Source organism: Rhodnius prolixus, unplaced genomic scaffold (assembly GCF_049639745.1).
Source record: "Rhodnius prolixus isolate KJV_2025 unplaced genomic scaffold, Rpr scaffold_4, whole genome shotgun sequence".
In the NCBI taxonomy this organism is placed as follows: domain Eukaryota; kingdom Metazoa; phylum Arthropoda; class Insecta; order Hemiptera; family Reduviidae; genus Rhodnius; species Rhodnius prolixus.
Window position 1 is genome coordinate 40,771,049 of NW_027411614.1, and position 18,877 is coordinate 40,789,925.

Genomic DNA, 18,877 nt, shown 5'->3' on the forward strand with positions numbered 1-18,877 from the left:
TTTACTAATAATTTTGTCTTACCATTACACAGGAAGACTTCACAATCCTTACTAGAACAAAGCGTCTCAACCTATCTTTTAGATTACTCAATATAGCGTTTTACATTTATTTATTTTTTTAAATGTGTCCAATATTCAACAAAACCAGCTGTAATTAAAGTAAGCAAAGAAGAATCCCCAAACTTGCTCCTATTGAAGACTAGAATAACTGCAAACGGATTACTGAAACAAAACAGCGTTTGCAACGAAATAATAAAGGTGCTCCAGATTACCCTACAATAACCAGAAATAAATTTAGTTTAGTGGATGCACTAATAAGTATACTCCAACGAATTCTGGTGTGTGCAATCACAAATTTCTCTCGTCAAAACTTACGTATTTATTAAATTTTCTTTAAAAGTACCATTTTTACTCAAATTTAATATGAAATATCATTATACATGTTTAGTATTATAAAATGATATTAAACCATAAAATCGGGAAAACAGGATTTCGCTAGATAATGGATAAAAGGGATGTGGAGGTCATTAGAAATGGTAAGATCAATGCGAACCGAAGAGCATTTACTATTATCCTAAAGAGTTTTAATTAGGGAGACTGGATTCATTGACGATTGGAAAAGTAGTACCTCATTATTTCTGTCATAAGTACAGATTGCTCCACAAGCAGCAGCTATAGCAGTCTCTTATTGATTACAGAATTTTTAGCGTCTGCCGAAAAGGCTTAAAAGAAGTTGAATGTAGAGTTTGGTTCCTTCGTTTTCGGTCTAGTGTGAGAGATGGAAGTGAATCTTTAGTTGAGAAACAGTTATGTGAAGGAGTGGGAGAATTTCGCAGACCCATAGAGAATTTTTATGTTCTTCTCAAGCGAAGTCCGCATAACACTGAGATGAGTCTGAAATGAACAATCAAGATTTGGGGGAAAAAAGTATGGTTCTCATGTTCGCAAAGGTACACAGTCCTATGTTAGGGCATTGCGGAATAATAATAAATAGAAGAGGACTGAGAACTGAGCCTTGAGAAACGCCAGCTCGAACGATGAATGTATAGGATTAGGAAAATTCATGATTGATAAACTTGTCCTTGATCCTTACTTCGCAAACTCTGACTTCTTACTCTTTCCAAGTCCGGACATCTCTCTAGTTTTCACAGGTTGATCGGATATTTTCTCTCTATTCTTCTCTTCTTTTAATCTAATTGAACAAATATGTATGTTACTTAGATTAATTAAATTACTTTGCTATCAACTTTATCAAGTCCAAATTTATGCAGAATAAATTTGATTTTAGTAAACAAAATTACGCAGAAATTCATTAAAACTTAATCCAGAGTGTATGTTTATAGTAAGACTTCATGATTATTATATTGAATGTTGCTCTTATTTTATTTTGTGTCCTGCAATGCATAAGTATTATTTCTAACAATTTTTTTTTTTTACTATTTAAAGGTCTTTGTACAGGCTATCTCAGAGGTAGGATTACCAGCTTAATGTGAAGACTGACTTCTCTCACGTGCTTGTCCGCACTACACTTATTGACTGAGCAGACTGAGTTAGGGAGGTTACATGGTGTTATCCAAAGTACTAATGAATTGTCAAACATTTGTAAAAATTATGAAATAAAATTATTGAAACCTAGTATTTGTTTGAAACTTCTGTTCAATTTTTTTTTCAACTTTGTGGAAGTTTTTAGAACTGAAAAGTTGGGATGTTTTATGCGAGGGAGGCGCGAAAATTTAAATTTAAAACTCAGACATTATTGCATTTTCACTGCGAAATAATTACTGATAGGTAAAGTATGAATGAATATGCAATTCTAATCATTTAAAAAATGCGTAAATTAATAAAATCTTTAAAGGAAAACTTTTAATCAGCACAGAACATGAAATATGCTCCTCCAGCATTGCTGGTATATTCAAGCTTTGTGAATGGCTTTCTGTTGGCATATTTGTAATACTTACATTTCTATGCCTACCAGAAATAATTCAAGTATTATTAATTTTTTTTTTCAAGCCCCGAATTTATGGGAACTCCGCCATAGCATTGATGAAAATCGACTTATATTTACTGGTGTGCTGCTGGATCTAATAATGTAAAAGAATATTACATTATTGATACTTTGTGCCATTAAAAAAAAAATATTCCTAATTTATAAAAAAAAAAGTAACTATCTTTGTGACCAAAATAATGGTGTAATAATAATCAACCAAAACAAATGTAAACAATTTAAAAAAATGGTTAGCTTCACTTAAGCCCCTCTTTTATTTTTAGGAGTTTGTTTATAACAAAAGAAAGTATTATTTAAAACATACTGATTTTGAAATACAACTAACCCAATAACATTTGTTATAAAATGAATGTGAAATGTATCTTTGATTTTGTCCATCGCAGAACACCGTTTGTTGAATTCCTTACAGATTTTGCGCTATCATCCTTTATTAATCAGTTTAAATACTTTTCCACGCTTCTAATGCTAGAATGTAGCGCAAGACGGAAACACGAGTGAAGACGGAATTTCTATTCTTAACTGAATTATGTAACACTAATAATTGATGGAAGAACGAAACCGAACAGGTGTACAATAAACTTGCGTCCTATGACGGATAAAATCAAAGAAACCAACCTTATTACATTTAGGTTTGTCCACAGGTGTAATATAAGTGACACATCTCTTAAACTAATGTTGACTTTTCTCCTACTTTATACAGTCCACACATATTATATATACATATATTGCAGTACTTGCCATTTTTTAGTCCTGTTTTCTCATCAGATATTAAGAGGATGATTGTGAGTGAAATTATGCGGAAGTGGCCAACGGCTTATTCATCAATAATTATAGTTCTATTTTTTATTCTTCTTGAACAGCTTAAGGTAATTCGTGATTTGTTCACTTTAATTGAGATAATAGGTCATTTTGGTTATTTCTCCTTTAGAAAAAAAAAGACGCCAATTATAATGTGAAAAGTGTTATTTCAACACAACCCCTACTACTTTAAATTAGAATTTAATTAGTAGAACAGTATCAAACGAAGTATTTGCATATAACTATAAATAATAATATCCTTGTTACTAAATTGCCAATACTTTACAGAACACTAATAGAGAATGTTTGTAGTTTTCTATTGTGGAACTTCGCAAAAGTAGTGAATGGTTAACTTGAGAATAATCGCATATTCTATGCGAAATTAATCATGTAAACCAGGGGTCGGCAACCTTTTTCTGTAAAGGGCCACATAAAGGGTATTGGTTTATTACCGAGGGCCGCAAAAGGTTTTTGGTTTATTACCGAGGGCCGCAGTATACTTATATATATATATATTTCTTTTTATATTTATTAGTTAATTAAAATGAAATTTATTAACAAATCAACAAAAAAACGGCATTAGTTATTTTTATGAAATTGCTTCACTTCCTTCATCATTTTTTTCTATTAAAAGCCAGACGAAATACAAATAATGCGATTGCATTCACATTTATATATCACCATAAAATAAATAACTAGAGAATCCGTAGCTTTGACGGCGACAACACGCTTTGTGTCGGTGTGAAAATGGCGAACTAAAAGTCGAGTGATCATTCAAAGAAAGAGCGCGGATTACTAATATAAGATTTGAACGCAGAGACGATAATTGGGCGAAAATTACCAAACTTTATTAACATCAAATTGGAAATATATTATTTAAATTTTTATTATTTGCCGTTTTGTGCCGCGAGCCGCAGGAAAATGTTAAAAGGGCCGCAAGCGGCCCGCGGGCCGCACATTGCCTACCCCTGATGTAAACCATTAGGTTAATTATTAATTTTTATTCATCTAATAAGAAAAATGCGCAATTTTTCCACTTTTTGTCAATACCTTTTAATCTTACAAAAAGCTAAAAGCCAAAGTTATAGAACAAAATAGTAATGTGGTCGAGAGAAATGCATAGCCTAATGAACATTTTAAAAAAATACATATATTGCTAAATAAACCATGAAAGAAACCCATTAAACAGATAAAATTAAGGAGAAGATTATTCCGAGAATATTCAAAACGGAATGAGTAGGTGTATGGGGTGACCCTATTCATAAAGTTTGCCTACCCGCGTCCTAATGAAGTCCACACGTATGAAAGTAATATGCTATGTTGATTTTAGCAAAGAAAGTATATTTGTACAATCTAAATTTGAAACCGAACGAAAGTACTACAACGCAAAGTTGAATATTTTTAACTTAAAAGACACAAAATATTAACTTACAAAAGCAAAGACTAACGTTCAGATTTAGTTATTTTTTACACAAATTATTGAATTACTTAGATATAACATTTCAGGAAAGAAGTGGTAAACTTTTTTTTACATGCTCTAAAAGTAAATACAAAAAACTGTTATTTGCTTTTGTAGGTGTGAAGGAACTGACTGACATGTAAGTTTACGAATAGTACGTCATCCTTACTTTCAGTTTATACGAGCAAATATTTGACTACGCTTTAAAAGGAAATTCTTTTAAGTGAAAATTAGAAAAGTACAATATATGACTAACCAAGATTGGTCACATAATATATATACTTTTTTATTCTACATTACAGATATGGGGTTCTTGCGGGGCACGTATTAGCCACTCGGTTAAAAGAGGTATGACGTAATAGACTGAAACTTGAAAGTATTTTCGAATTAGAGCGCATACTTATAAATAAATACCTGCTGGAATTGTTTTTAAACTCGGAACCTTCACTGTACCAACCAGCTGCCTCATCTCTATCAATATTATCACTTTTCTGAAATTCGGCACCTTCATTCTTTCAATGTGAGTGCCATCAATTGTAGAAAGTGCTTTGAGAATTAGGAAAAACTTTTGAAATATCTTCTCTCTAACTATTGTTCCCTTTCTATTCCCAAAGACCTTCAAAAACTGTGAGGTTGACTCCCTTTGACCACATCTCAATACATTGTTGAGGAGAGTGCTTGAGGATTGTCGCAATCCGATCTTTGGAATAAGTTCTGATGACGTCTCTATTGACGTATCGCTGGTGCACTTTTTTGGTAGCGACATCATGATCAATAGGACTTTTGTCATTGAAACCTGTTGAAACAAATTGTCGTAGTAGTTAGTTTACTGGAGGAGTAAGAAGTAATACTTTTAACTCACAAAGTGTTACCAGTTCACGGAAAACACTGATAAAAAAGAAATAAATGAGGAAAACTGAGTCACCATGACCGACTATCTTTTCAGTATGAACTCTAAGTTTCTAGAAAATTCCATGAGAGCCTTAGCTCACAATAGTTTTAGGGTACTTTGACTTTTATCTTTGACTTCATATTGCTTACCTAAATTCTCTTTCAATGTTTACATCAGTCCTATTTGTTTTTTTCTTTCACGCCTCTGTTCTTCTAAGATTTTATGCTTGTTTGATTTCCTCCAGATTTATTGTATTTGCAACCTCATCAGGTTTGTGTTAAGAATTTTTACTTCCACATACTACATATTAATTGTCACGTCAGATAATTCTCAATAATAATTTAATTATCTCAGTCAATAATTTAACAGTATTTGACTCAAATGTAAAAAACACCTCTTCTCAACTCACCTGTCAAATAAATAACTATTCTTTCATTAAATTTCATTTAATTGAGTTGTAAAAGTGGTTTGTTTTAGTTTCACACAATAATTTCACACTACTTATATTTTTAATTTTTTTCAGGGGGAGCAATGTATTTTCAACTCAAATAATGAGCATTCTAGATTAATATTTACTAAAAATGAATGCAAAACTTACTCTTTTCAAAGATTGAATAACACTATTTGTTATCTAAAGCTAATTTTGAATGAAACCTTTAATACTTATACATTTATTGTGAACAATAACTCCATAATAGTTGGTAACAGTATTAAAGCAATTCCTATTTTTGAAGATGAAATTAAAGTTGAGATTGAGTAAGTATTAATTTTAGTACAAATGAACCCCAAAACAAAACAAAAAAAAAATAATGGTACTGTTTTATGGATAATACTTATTACAAATGTAAAATTAAGATTTTTTTTTTTATAGAAGTGAAACTAAAACGAATTTGGTTCTCGACGTGTATCAGGAAAACTGCCCTGTATGTGCAGAAGTATCATCATCACATTTTACTCTCATTGAATTGCCAAGGAATAATTGTCTTATTAGAATTATCAACTCACGTCGCATTTGTTCACTACAACTGGATATTAATAAATTGAAGGGTGAGGGTTATATTGGTGTTGGAACTGAAAGACTATGGGGAAATATTAGCGGTGTACGAAATATTACTTTTAGTGGTGAACATCTTGTGCTAAGAAATGTGACGGCCAACATAAAAGGAAGATTACAGGAATGTTCTCTAACTGAAATGAATTTATTACAGTTACCAGTAATGTCGCCTGTTAAACCGTCAGAAGATAGTATTGATTGTCCGGGTCGAATCTATGAGGAAAATACTTTTACAATAATTTCTCCTGGATTTCCGAGACCATTTGCGGCTCATACTTGCATTTATGAAGTTAGAAAATGGAGACCAGAAGTATGTAGATTGAAACTGACGTTCCATTTCTTTTGGCTTGGTCGTGGGTACAATGGAGTGTGCCACGATGGTTTTCTTGAAATTGATGGTTATAGATTTTGTGGATGTCAAACTGGACTTAATTGGTCCACTTCTGTTAATACCTTTAGGTTAGACTAGTTAAATGATAAATTTATTTGATTAAATCGAATAAGTTGATTATTTCCAATAAACTTTTGGGAAATTCTACCATCTAGAAACAATAGTACTGTTTATTATTATTTAAATTCGTTTCGTTTTTCTATAAATTTATTTTATTTTTTACTGGTATTAGTTTACCGATAGAATTAAACTTACTACTGTAGAAGTATAAAGCTAAAAACATCGTGGCTTGTTGGAAGTAAAGAATTAATACTATATTTACATTGAGAATGATAGTATCATCAAAGTTTTTTCAGATTTGGACGCCACAATTTATTAAAGGCTTGTTCGTAGTTTCTAATTTAAAATTTTGGCTTATTTTACATAATTTGCTTACAAAACAACATTCTTTTCCTATTATTTTTGTGGGTTCTTTATATTTTTTTTTCCTCTACATTCCGGATATTCCATATTTTGTAAAGGTAATAGATTTGTTCAACGCAACAGGTTTTGCGTAAGCACGACATTTTCTGGACGTTAGTCTCTAGGATACTATAAGGGCTCAGTTGGTTTTAAAGGGGTAATGTAATCATTATATTTTTATTTAAGAAAATAAACATTTTACCTACCCTGTAAATTATTGCTTTTCTACTCTTAGAATACAAAACAGGAAATTATTAAGTAATCACAGATTATAATTGAAGAAATTTCTTATATGAACTTGAGGTGACTTCGCTGTGATCGAATAAGTTAATTTGTTTAAACAAGTTTGGATTTTGTCGCTATTTGCCTTTAAATTTATTACCAACTTTTTGCTGAGATTATCAATATTTTTAGGAATGGAAGAGCCTTTTTACTATTTACCAGTAAAGGTAGAAGTGAGCATTTCTCTTTATATTTACTAACAGTTGAGCAGCAAACTTGTGATTATCAGGGAAGGTATCTGCCCAAAGCTTATTCAGATCATAGTCAATTTAATATGTTAGCAAGATTTCCAGAAATCTGCAACGCTCCTGTAGTAACATTAACAGATCATGAAGGGATCATTGCATCACCACAATATCCTAGATCATGTCCAGGTCACTTTATTTTTAGGTAAGCACTGAACATAATTATTTTTTAGTATAATTTATTTAGTGTTAATTTATATTTAACAACCTATCTTTTCTTTAAACAGCCTATCTCTTGAAATAAGTACTTTCATTTCAATTGGAAGCTTTGCAATTAATCATTTCATCCTCAACTGCTAAGAATAGTAAGAAGCCTAGTGTGGAACAATCTTTTCGAATGGAATCACCTTTTTTAGTACATGGTCAAAGAGAGAATATTTGAGAACAAAGTATCTCAAAAATGCGAAATTGTAGGACTCAAACTGCTGTTTCGACTGTTACTTTAGTTAGCGCATCTAAGGATTCAACCAAAATTTCTCAATCAGTCGTATGACTATTCATGTAAATAATAAAACTTCCTAACAAGTACTTCGCATCGCGACTTAGATACCAATGCAACTACCCTTGAATTGAATTGCCTTGATTGCATTTTGGCTCAAATCAATATATTTTTAGATCACTAAAATATTACACACTTTTTTGTTTATTTATTTAATAAAAATGTGATATGATGACACACTAATTACTTTTTTAAAAATAGTGAAATACTAAATATATTTTTTTCTTTAGATTTGAATTGCATCCAGGAAAATGTGGTGTGGAAATTGCATTTGACGATTTTGATTTGTCCAATTCTTGGCAGTGTTCGCAAGATTTTATAACATTGGAAGACAGTGGAAGGTATTGTGGAGAAGACCTTCTTCAAAAGACTGGTGAGTAGCCTCTTCACTTGAAGAACATATTTGCATTTTTGCAAAAGATACATGACATTTTCAATACATTGTATGCTGCTTTGTTGTTTTATGATTAAACGAGTGAAAAATTGCTTTTATTACTTTTTGACGCAATCTCCTAAAACACGAAGATAACATCACTTAACAATTTTTCGATTCGGACAGTTATTTTTTTTGTTTTTTAAATAAATGCCAAAAAGTTTGTGTAAATATATGTTATATAAATATTGGCTTTCATTTCCGTGTGAAGTCATCAGATATTTGTTAGCTTAATCATTGGCTAGTTGAGTTATTGTACACTCCACTAAATATGTGAATTTATCCAGGGTAAATTTTTCAACTAGACAACTAGACAAAGTTGTATGAAAGACAACAGTGTTTTATCATAAAATAATAATGCAAAATTAATTAGGTATTTGATAATTCATTTAAACTTTATGAAACATGCAATCTTTCTTTATTTGTTCTGATAGTAAGATTATTGAGAGGAGAAATGTGGGTGTCATTGGTTGGAGGTAGAGGCCGTGGATTTCTAGCTCGCTTCAGACAGGTTGACTGTGGAGATGGGCGTCCAGACGGTAACAACGGCAGCAGCCGTGACCGCGACTACACACAAGAATCTCAAGGACAGTGTGAACATATTTACACTATACCCAGATTTAAAATACAAGGGCCTTACACAACTTCATGTACTTTTATCGTTAGAAAATCTCATCCAGTACGTAGCATAAGAAATTTATGAATGCATTAAATATGTACATAGTTTGCATTCGTACGATATTCATTATTGTCGAATTCGTTTGGTCTTATCTTTTAAACAGATTAGTTTCAATTAATCCAATTTACCACATCATAGAGTATAATTTAACCAAAAACCAAATTTTGTGAAACCAAAAACACATAATTCAACACGATAAACTCTAACATATAAATTCCTTTAACCAGAGCATCATTTGGTTAGACTACAGTATGTCCTGTTAACAAAGCCAAATTTTTTTAGGATGAAGAAATTTTGAGGCACCCTTGAAATGGCATTTCCTCATAAATACCCAGTCTTTGAAGAAGTTAATCCAGAAGCATTAAACTTCTGTACAATGATTTAGAGTAAATATATACATCTTGCTAACTGGGCCATAATGTAATTGTATTAACAAGGACTTACATTGGAAATTTTCAATTTTAAAACTAGAAACCATAAACGTATTCAAATATTCAACTAATGTCATTGCTAAGTGTTCAAATTAGCTGCCTTGACCTATTTTAAATTCAACATTTCTAGTACTGTATCGAAGAATAAGAAATCTTTAATTAGACCGGCCTTTTTAGTACAACTGTTTTCGAAAATGCAACGTAGACCTGGCAAAAAAATGATGCTGTGTACAACTTTCTCTCGCAGCAGTTCTCGAAGGAACGAGTCTATGTAATGTCTTCTCAGAACTAGCTAGAATAAATTTTCCAAGATCAAAAATTTATAAAATATCAAATAAAAAGTACAAATCGATAGTACATGTACTTGCTTTTATATGTGTGGCAATTTTACTTATATTTATTTTGTTAGAGTCCTGAGTTTGAAGTCAATTTCCTAACAGGAAGTATCTCTTTACAGAATTCATTTTTCTAAAATTCCCTAAAAAATAACTCCTCTGATTTGCTCTTCCTTTGTATTTAAATTTTAAATATAGAGCGCTATAACTTTTATTTGAATCATGTTCTAAGAAAATTTCTCAGGTAGTTCTGCGTAGGCTTTCCTCTAGTCACTAGAGTCTAGCGTTAACGTAGGTCTGTCAGTTTTAGAAACTGAACAGTGCCAGCAATAATGAAATATGTTTCCGAAATTCAGAGTTAGAAGTAAATAAATAAAAACAATAAATACCAATAAACAAAGTAAAACTTTGAGAATTTAGTAAGAGAAGGTGATCGAATGTTCTTACCAGATTTTTGTTATTATTAGTGTTAATAAATTTTGTCTTTAAGAGATGCGCTGTTTAAATAGAAGCATTTATTTGAGTTTTTGTGGTTCCAGGACATATGTAAGTTAAGGATCAAACTAAAAGATGTTGAGCTGAATTGTGGTCTACAAAATCTTAATATAAATGGCCAATATTATTGTGGAAGAATTCTCGGAGATGAGTGTAAGTAAATTATTTTCATTTACATGAAGCTGCTCAATATAAAGCTGAATATGACAACTCGCATTCTAAAAACCGCAAACGTTGTGAGAATAGCTGCCTATAGAATTGTAAATGGTTTCTTTCCTCTGTAATGGCTGATAAATGCCCAAATTAATAAACAGTATGAGAAAATCTAAAAAAAGTAAATTTAGTCTCGAGTTCTGAATGAATTGTAGTAAAAACTAAGTATTATTGTCTCCTTTTTCAGTTGATCTGCAGTTTGTCAATGACTTCGTAGAATTTAAATTTAACACTAAAGAGAACAAATACCCAGCTTTGTTTACGATTGAAGGCGAACAATTGAATTGTGTTTTGCTTGGTAGGTATTGTGAAGTTTTTTTTTCAAGTATTTGTAATAAATACTTTTTGGAGTTAATGTTTATCAAGTTTAGCCAATTTCTGTCTTTTTTTTGTTAATATTATTTAGGTTTTTACTTTTGCAGAGGAACAGATTGGAGGAGAATGTGTCATCAGCTTGAGGTCACCACGAGGTAAGGTGCAGTCTCCAGGCCTATATCCAAGGCCACCGGAGAATCTTAAATGTTCATATCAGTTCTTACCTTTAAAAGGTAATTAAAAGTATCACTTAATAACTTTGTGGATTCGAAGAACTAGATTCATAAGGCGGTTCGCTTTATATGTTAAAACTGTCCGGTTGGACTGTGGTATAAGGGTTGATCTTCAAAATGTTGAAAAAGTCATTTTCTGTGCAGTTTAAGAAAACCTCAATTTACTATCTTCGAACGTGAATTTTCATTGATTCCATTGATTTCAAAACTATGTCACTTATGCTTGGTTTGTCGCGTCTAAATGCAGCATTATGGCTTATAGTCCAATTTGCACTAGTAGTAAATCTATCCTTAATTTATCGACACTCGACAGCCTTTGATAGCAGTATTCCGCTTAACGATTGGAGAATACTACTCCTCCAATAATATCACTGTCTACAAAGCAAATAGTCACTTTGATCTTTAGGGTTATTTAATGTAATTATTAGCACAAATTAATATACCCTTGTTACATGTTAAGCGATACCTAGAACCCTTAGTTGTTAAAGTGTGTGTGAAATTGGTTATGGTTTTAGTAGCATTTCTCTTCATTACGTTCATTGTTCACATTACGTTATTAATTGAGCCCAAGATAGCAGGTTGTAATCTAGCACTGTAGAGTATGGCCTTATTTTACCTGTCGTTCTAATGTGGGTCATAGCGTCCACTTCAAACATATTATTAGCCCAACAAGAAGTTCATGTATCTTAACCACAAATATAACATCTTAAAATTCAAAATTAAAAATAAAACTTTACGTTTTTTTATGCTCTCATTATTATTATTATCATTTTACTTTCTTCAACTTTAAAGCAATAATGGAAAGTATTGTAACCGTGCAGATATCCCTGTGAGATCTGCTGAGTCCGGAAAAGTGGTTATTAGATAATAGTCCGTATGTTTTAATTTCCACGTAGCATTTATTATACCATTCGTACTTTTATTCCAGTACCTTACTGAAATGAAATATTAAGATTTTATATTATATGTGTGTTATTTAGGAATATGTTCGATACAGTTGGACTTTGATGATGTAAACTTACCAACTAGTGATCGCTGCACAGATGCATACTTAAATATTAATGGACAAAATTATTGTGGCAAAACACTTTCCAGAACTTCTAAAAGTAAGATAAGTTTTAATTAGTTTACACTTTATTAACTCTAAAGAGATTTACTTTAATGAAAAAAAGTAGATTTAAGGAACATCAGTTTAGGGAGTTCTTCCCTCTTAATAACAATCCAGAGTATGGAACTAGTAAACGAAACTGGAAAACGAATGTTTCTTTTTATTACAGTGCCACTTCATTAAACGGAACTTTTAAGAAAAAATACCTATGGCTAACTTCATGCAAGCAGAATTAGATAATTTTGCATATTACATTTCATGATTTCATGAGTATAGCAAACGTATATCACAATTTTCATGTACGGTTATGCCCGGTTGGTTTGGAAATTATGCAGAATGTCAAATTAATGGAAATTTTAAAAACGTTATTAATCTTTACACACATATGCCCAAAATAAATAAATAAATAAATAAAGGATTTGAATATATATTGTAACAGAAATCTACGCTGGACAAAGGTGGCTTTTGTGGTGTGAGATATGTTATGTATGTTGGTGGTATGTTTGTGCTATATAATTAGTTTGACAACACCCACAACAGAATGAAGTATGATTGTTGTAGAGGACTGTTCACTCTTAGTTTAATAGACGCCGTTGTCCTCAACTTGTAGACATAACAAGAACATAATTTTCTATTTGTGCTATCAGTATTTGTTAACATTATTTGTTATAACGATAATTCACTAACTCTTACTTACACACTTTCTCTTTTAACATCTGAAGCTGATATAATTTAGTCATGATATTATTCTTTTAATATTAATCACATTCTTTTCAGTTTTCAGAAAAAATAATTATAATTAGAGCAAAGGATGCTAATGACAGTTGTCAATGCGTCGGGTTGGGTCAGCAAAAAAAGTAATAATACAAGTTATGAGACTGAATGCCTATGTTACTGACCTATTCTGGCCTTATGGTTTTTATTTGTCTTATTAAATAGGCTCGAAAAAACTACTGGATGGGATTTAGTTTGCCAATTTGTAGATTGTGGTTAGACGAGGAGGAAATGGCCTCCTTTATTAAGTTTATCTGCTTTGGAATCCTCAGTTGTTGTGCGAGTTGTTTAATTTGTTTGAGACCACAGGAGATGATTGTGTAAAATCAAAGAAGTGGAAAAACACTATGACTACGATAGCAGATAACAAAGGGAGCGTAAAGTGATTGGACCATTTTTACAAGAAAATCTACCCAGTCTATTCAAGAAGTACATTTCACCCAGAAGTATTGCTTGAAAACATTTTTCGGGAAAATGTTTCAAACAATATAGGTTTATGATTGTAATTAACAGAAAAATTGTCCTTATAAGAAGGTTACGTTTTCGAGAAAATAAAAAATTATAAAAATCTATTCTCTAAAAAGGCACTTCCTTTTTACCCGAAAAAGGATTTTCTTCAAATTTGATGTTTTAGTCAACCAGTTCAAAATGTCCTTGAATTTTCCTGGAAAACTGTTTTAAACAAAACTTATAAATTATGTATTCAATTTAAATTTAACGTTAAAAAAAACGAACAAAGCTCAAAATAAAAATTCTGTCCTCATGCACTTCCTCTTTTTACAAAGCCATCCATATATGTCATATTATCTTAAATAAACGCTTAAAATTCTCTGTGAACTTTTACAAACAATTTCAGCTTGTGGTACTTAATTTTAATTAATGTTGTTTCTTTTCAGCACTTAAAACTATGCTTGGGAGGCCAGTTGAAATCCCTTACATGGTAAACAAATATTTGACACAATTTCATTGGAATTTCACGTATACACAAGTATTATGTTAATTTTGTATTTATCTAATTTATATATTACATGGAAAATATTTCAAATTCAATAACTTTTTATTAACAATGGAATTAAAGTAATTATGAAGTACATTTTTTCGTTAAAAGAAAAAAAATCAATTTTCCTATTCAACTGCTTTTTTAAAAGAATATAGTTAAGAGATATTATTAAATGATAAAATGAGAATCGTTTAAAAATAGACTTAAAAAAAAATCAAAGGATTGCGTAGATACGTATGGAGGTGAACACCTACCTACAACATGGCCTGTTTATGAAGTTATGCTTTTAACGTTAACGCCTAACTGAGTGGGTTGAACCGCTCTACACAATTTCTCCTTTTACTCTGAAATTGTTCATAAATTTTATTTTTTATATTAAACACAATATTTAGTGTAAGTTCCAATTTGTTTTTGCTGCCAGATGTTAATGGAATGAGATTCTGATTTTACAGGTGAATTTTTACCATTTGCATCTTTTCTAAGTCATACATTCACTTATTCCGTCAAATCTTGCCGTGTACTTTGCAGTCATTATAATGCAGCCATTATAATTCTTTATTATATGTTAAACGATTCAGTGTTTAGGGATTCTTTTTCTACAGTTGGAAAGGGGAATAAAACCCTCATCCACATTCCAGAATATGCCTCCTTAGTGATCGTTTAGCTAGTTAAAAACGAAAGTGGTTGTTTACAATATTTGATAAGAGGTCTCCAGTTAACATTAACAATGAGTTTCCAGTCACTGTAATGTGAAAAAGAGTGAGTTGGCTGAGAGATTGCAGATAGAAACTGCCCAAGGTTCAGTTTTAGTATCTCCAGCTGTAAACGCAGTTAGTTTTCTTTTTTGAATTGTTATCAGTTATTGCACGTATGTGATCCTGTTTACAAACATTTAATTACTCACTCAATTTAGAATTCGAAAATTATTTATTCGTTTCTCGAAACACAACTATAAATGAAAAGATTTTTAATCATAAGAGTCTGACAGTACTTGATTCCATTGGTTTTAGTGGAATCACTTTGGTGAAAAAATAATAAAGAAATAATTGTTCAGGTTATATCTTACATAACAAACTTTGATTTACTTTTTTAAAAAAAGAAATATCAACGTTTATTTTGCAATCTACATGATTTATTTTTGTAAAGAGTATTTGAAATATTTAACAATTATTACAATATGAATAAGGACATGGACACATTTTAGAAGAAAATTTAGAAGGGAATGGATAAAAATGGTTTTAACAATTAAAATTTTGGTCTTGTGCCGGGAAAACATAAAGAAAAAGAATTAAAGAAAAGAAAATGTACATCCAATGATCAAACGTTTCAAAATGATTCTGTGTTAACCAAGAAACCTAATATTTGTAAATACTGCTCTAGCTGGGCGTCTTCGATTACAGAATGATACAGTTCTCTCGCCACGTCCGCTTCTTGCATCGTGTAACGCCATTAATAGTTGGAATACATCTTCTCTGGATGGCGCACAAAGATAGCCGTCTGCGTCGTAATGACGCCCATTTTGCCTCTTCCACGGATAACGACGATAATAACGTGAACGTTTCGTTAGCGACACTGCTGATTGCGGCAGATCATCCTGTATTAGTACAAGGGGCATCTCTGATTCGTCGGCTCCCAATAAATATACCAGATATTCTGCTAATCGGTCACTTTCTCCATCTTCTTGTATTTCATCTGGTTTAAGTAACAAAAAAAAATAAATAAAAATAATGGAATTATTGAATTTCTGTATAAAACATGAAAATAACAATTAGAACAATTAACAATTAAAGATATTATGCAATATGTGATTGGGTTCGCTAACTGCTTATTTAATAATCAAGTCCCACTTTCGGGTGAAATCGTACATTATAGCTGAAGACTATTCTTAAATTTGCAGTCACTTAAAAATGATGTATCAAAAAATTATTTTTGGAAAATAATACACATAAAATCGATAGGCATAGGGATTGAGTAATATAATAAGTTTAAAAATTAATAAACCTAGTCATTTTTTACAAATGCAAATATTATTCTTTTAAAAACCTCATTTGTCCTTTTCATTTCCAGCTATTTTGAATGCAATTTAGAATTCACTGAATTCAATCTACTTAGAGAAGCGTTCAAACTGCATCTACCACCGATAGTTTTAGGAACCGGTTTAGAAGGAAGATAAACATACTGGGTCTGTCTTGAAACTATTCTTGCATTTGGGCAGAAATTATGCTACTACGTTCTCTTAAAAGTAATTCATTATATGCATTCCTAAATTTTCAAATTTTCGTTCATAATATCCTGTTCGAAGAGTAATTAATTATATTATGATATCTTGTGGAACTATCCTATTAGTTCGTATCAAGCAATAAAAAAAAATGGGATAAATTTTACTCCTTGCTTTATAGTTTTATTTTTGTAAAACAGATTTTAATAATGTTAAATGAAAAAATACTTCTATTAAAAAGAAAAAACCCGCAAATTAGAGATCATTGTTTTTAAAAACAAGCTAAATAAAACCAAGGCGTAAAAAAAAGAGCACAATGCTATTCTTTATTTACTTGGTTTGCATAACGAAAGAGCATAAAAAAATTTATAGTGTTAAACCAACAGGGTTGTTCAACTGAGGTTTATTAAATCGCAAATTTCACTTAATAAAATCTTTTTATAAACTACCGTTAGATCCTTTATGGCCAATATGAGCCATAGATATTGAAAGGAACTTTATTAAATAATAAAAACAAAAGCATTTTGATGATAAACAGTCTATATTTAATTTTTTAGCTAACATTTGCATACTTACTTGTTATCAGATCTGGCAGCTCATATTGTTGAGGAGTTGGAATACCAGCTGCTAAAGCAAAACAGCAAATAAACGCAGTTAGCAGAAGCATATTATTTATTTTATGATATCTGAAAAAAATAAAAATAAAATGTGATTCAAACAACTTGAAATAAATGATTTTCAAAACATTATTAATGGATTAATGGTGAAGTGCTGGCTGGAACCCCACGCGAAGATCTCGGGTTTAAATCCAGCTGTCAGCCCTCAGATTTTTCTCTTCCTAAGCACTATTTAGAGCTAACAGTATTACTGTTGCTGGACAGTATTAACTTTCAAAGAGAATACACTGTCCAAAGGCCAGCCGTGCATTGAAATAGGCTTCTGGCGCCAATGACCTCAGAAGTTGACGCGCTTTAAATTAGGGAAAAAAGTAAGAGAATTCTCTAAGAGTACTCTAAAAAGTTATGTTTTTGAATCTGAACCCAAACTGTGTATAAAGTTTGAACTGTGATTTTTCGATTTTGAGCTCTAAGTTTCACAAATACACAGAGAGAATTTGAGTTATTATCTTTGAAAACGCAATATACGAGTAGAAAACTTGACCAGATTGCATACTTATTCTTAACTAGTTGCAAGAGAAACTATTCAATTACCAATATGATTTTTATATCTCATTTTTTTATAGAAAATTATCAACGTGGGCTCAACAATTGAATCTCAATTCGTCCTAGTATTTGTAATCAATTTAATTTAAAAAAAAATTAACCCACTAGAAAATTTTATGAATTCAATTATTTCAATGAATGTCAAAATTATTGGACTTGGACTTATTAATCAATATTTAGTGCAGGTGACATCTGTTCAGGATTTTATTAAAAACAATTAAATTCAAAGTCATCTAAAGGTACAACTATACCTCTATGGATATACTGAACGATGCGACCGATCTGTTTGCAAAAAAGTTAAAACCGTTTCAAGTCCCAGAGTTTAAAAATTAGTTTTAAAAATAGCATGACATGATCAAGTGGTTTCTATTGTTTACTCAAGTGGTGGTTACTTAGTCTGTTTTCAACACTTTTTATCAGTACCTACAATCGTACTCGTCGAACAGTTGTAGCTTTGACAACTTTGACATTTCCAAAAAATCAATTATGATTTATAAAATTTGTTGTATTTGGAGTTTTAAAAAAATCTATAAATTATATTTTAAAAAATCAAGTGAAATAATTTGTTTTAAAACTTTTATTAAACTAGCCTGGAATCACGAAATACATTAATCTTTTTAAGTCCATTGAGACAAAATGCGTATTACTTCGTTCCTTTAACCGTGCTCTAGGAACCTTTAAGGAAACGTGATAACTAAAATTTCGCCATAAAAAATTAAAGTTGAAACTGATCAAAAAATTTATGTACAAAATAACAGGTCTCTTTTTTTAACAGACCCTGTGAGAATAGATAAAGTATCCATGGTTTAAAAGTCAAATTAGGCGAATAACATTTTTGTTTTCTTCAATTTGAAAATTACCAGTAGAAAGTGTTTGCCTCGAAGAAAAACGATCTGAAATAATCAGGCTAGTAACCTATTCGAATCGTCAAAATTAGATATTAACAGGGGCCAAGAGAACAATTCCTTGCCGTAATGTTTGGCAAATTGAGAAAGATGAGTGAGAATAATGAGCAAATTGAGAATAGAATAGAAAGCAGAGTTCAAAACATAAAGAAAAATAACATTTTGCCAGGAAATGATATTGGGCCCTTAAAAATGAAACATGTTCTGTTGTGAAACCAAACAATACTCCTGGTAAAATGTTTTTTTTTGCCAACTTCGTTAAATATTTGAAAGAACTGGCCTAAATTTTGCAAACAAAAGGTATAGCCATGATAACATTAGAATGAATTATAGATTTTCAAGTAATATTTATTTGTGAGGTAAGTGGTGTGTTGGCATGATGAGAAGGTTGGACCGCTCTTTTCGTAGAGCTATTGGAAGGGAATGAG

At 31.1% G+C, this 18,877-nt stretch overlaps 2 protein-coding genes across 6 annotated transcripts in view; one reads left to right on the forward strand and one right to left on the reverse strand.

Annotated features, from left to right (window-relative positions):
- Positions 1 to 2,749: 2,749 nt before the first annotated feature.
- Positions 2,750 to 14,501, forward strand: LOC141456293 (uncharacterized). Its single transcript, XM_074132163.1, has 11 exons — positions 2,750 to 2,871; positions 5,678 to 5,910; positions 6,026 to 6,667; positions 7,476 to 7,733; positions 8,318 to 8,460; positions 8,955 to 9,199; positions 10,505 to 10,613; positions 10,861 to 10,971; positions 11,096 to 11,221; positions 12,202 to 12,327; positions 14,000 to 14,501. Exons 1-11 carry the CDS (start codon positions 2,782 to 2,784, stop codon positions 14,101 to 14,103), a joined length of 2,187 nt encoding a protein of 728 aa, XP_073988264.1. The 5' UTR covers positions 2,750 to 2,781; the 3' UTR covers positions 14,104 to 14,501.
- Positions 14,502 to 15,225: 724 nt separating this feature from the next.
- The window catches only part of LOC141456312 (uncharacterized), a 37,647-nt gene continuing 33,995 nt past the window's right edge, over positions 15,226 to 18,877 (reverse strand). For all 5 annotated transcript variants that reach the window (XM_074132214.1, XM_074132218.1, XM_074132216.1 and 2 more), the window contains 2 exons: positions 16,898 to 17,007; positions 15,226 to 15,795 (listed from right to left, as the gene is read on the reverse strand). In XM_074132214.1, coding sequence (XP_073988315.1) covers positions 15,446 to 15,795; positions 16,898 to 16,988 — 441 coding nt within the window. In that variant the 5' untranslated portion in view covers positions 16,989 to 17,007 and the 3' untranslated portion in view covers positions 15,226 to 15,445. The remainder of the gene's footprint in view (positions 15,796 to 16,897; positions 17,008 to 18,877) is intronic.

Bases quoted from the DNA above. Each gene is read 5' to 3' on its own strand.
- LOC141456293 (XM_074132163.1), top strand. From the start codon at position 2,782: ATGATTGTGAGTGAAATTATGCGGAAGTGGCCAACGGCTTATTCATCA. The intron at 11,222-12,201 runs GTAATTAAAAGT...TGTGTTATTTAG, and splicing joins TCAGTTCTTACCTTTAAAAG to GAATATGTTCGATACAGTTG. The intron at 12,328-13,999 runs GTAAGATAAGTT...GTTTCTTTTCAG, and splicing joins ACTTTCCAGAACTTCTAAAA to CACTTAAAACTATGCTTGGG.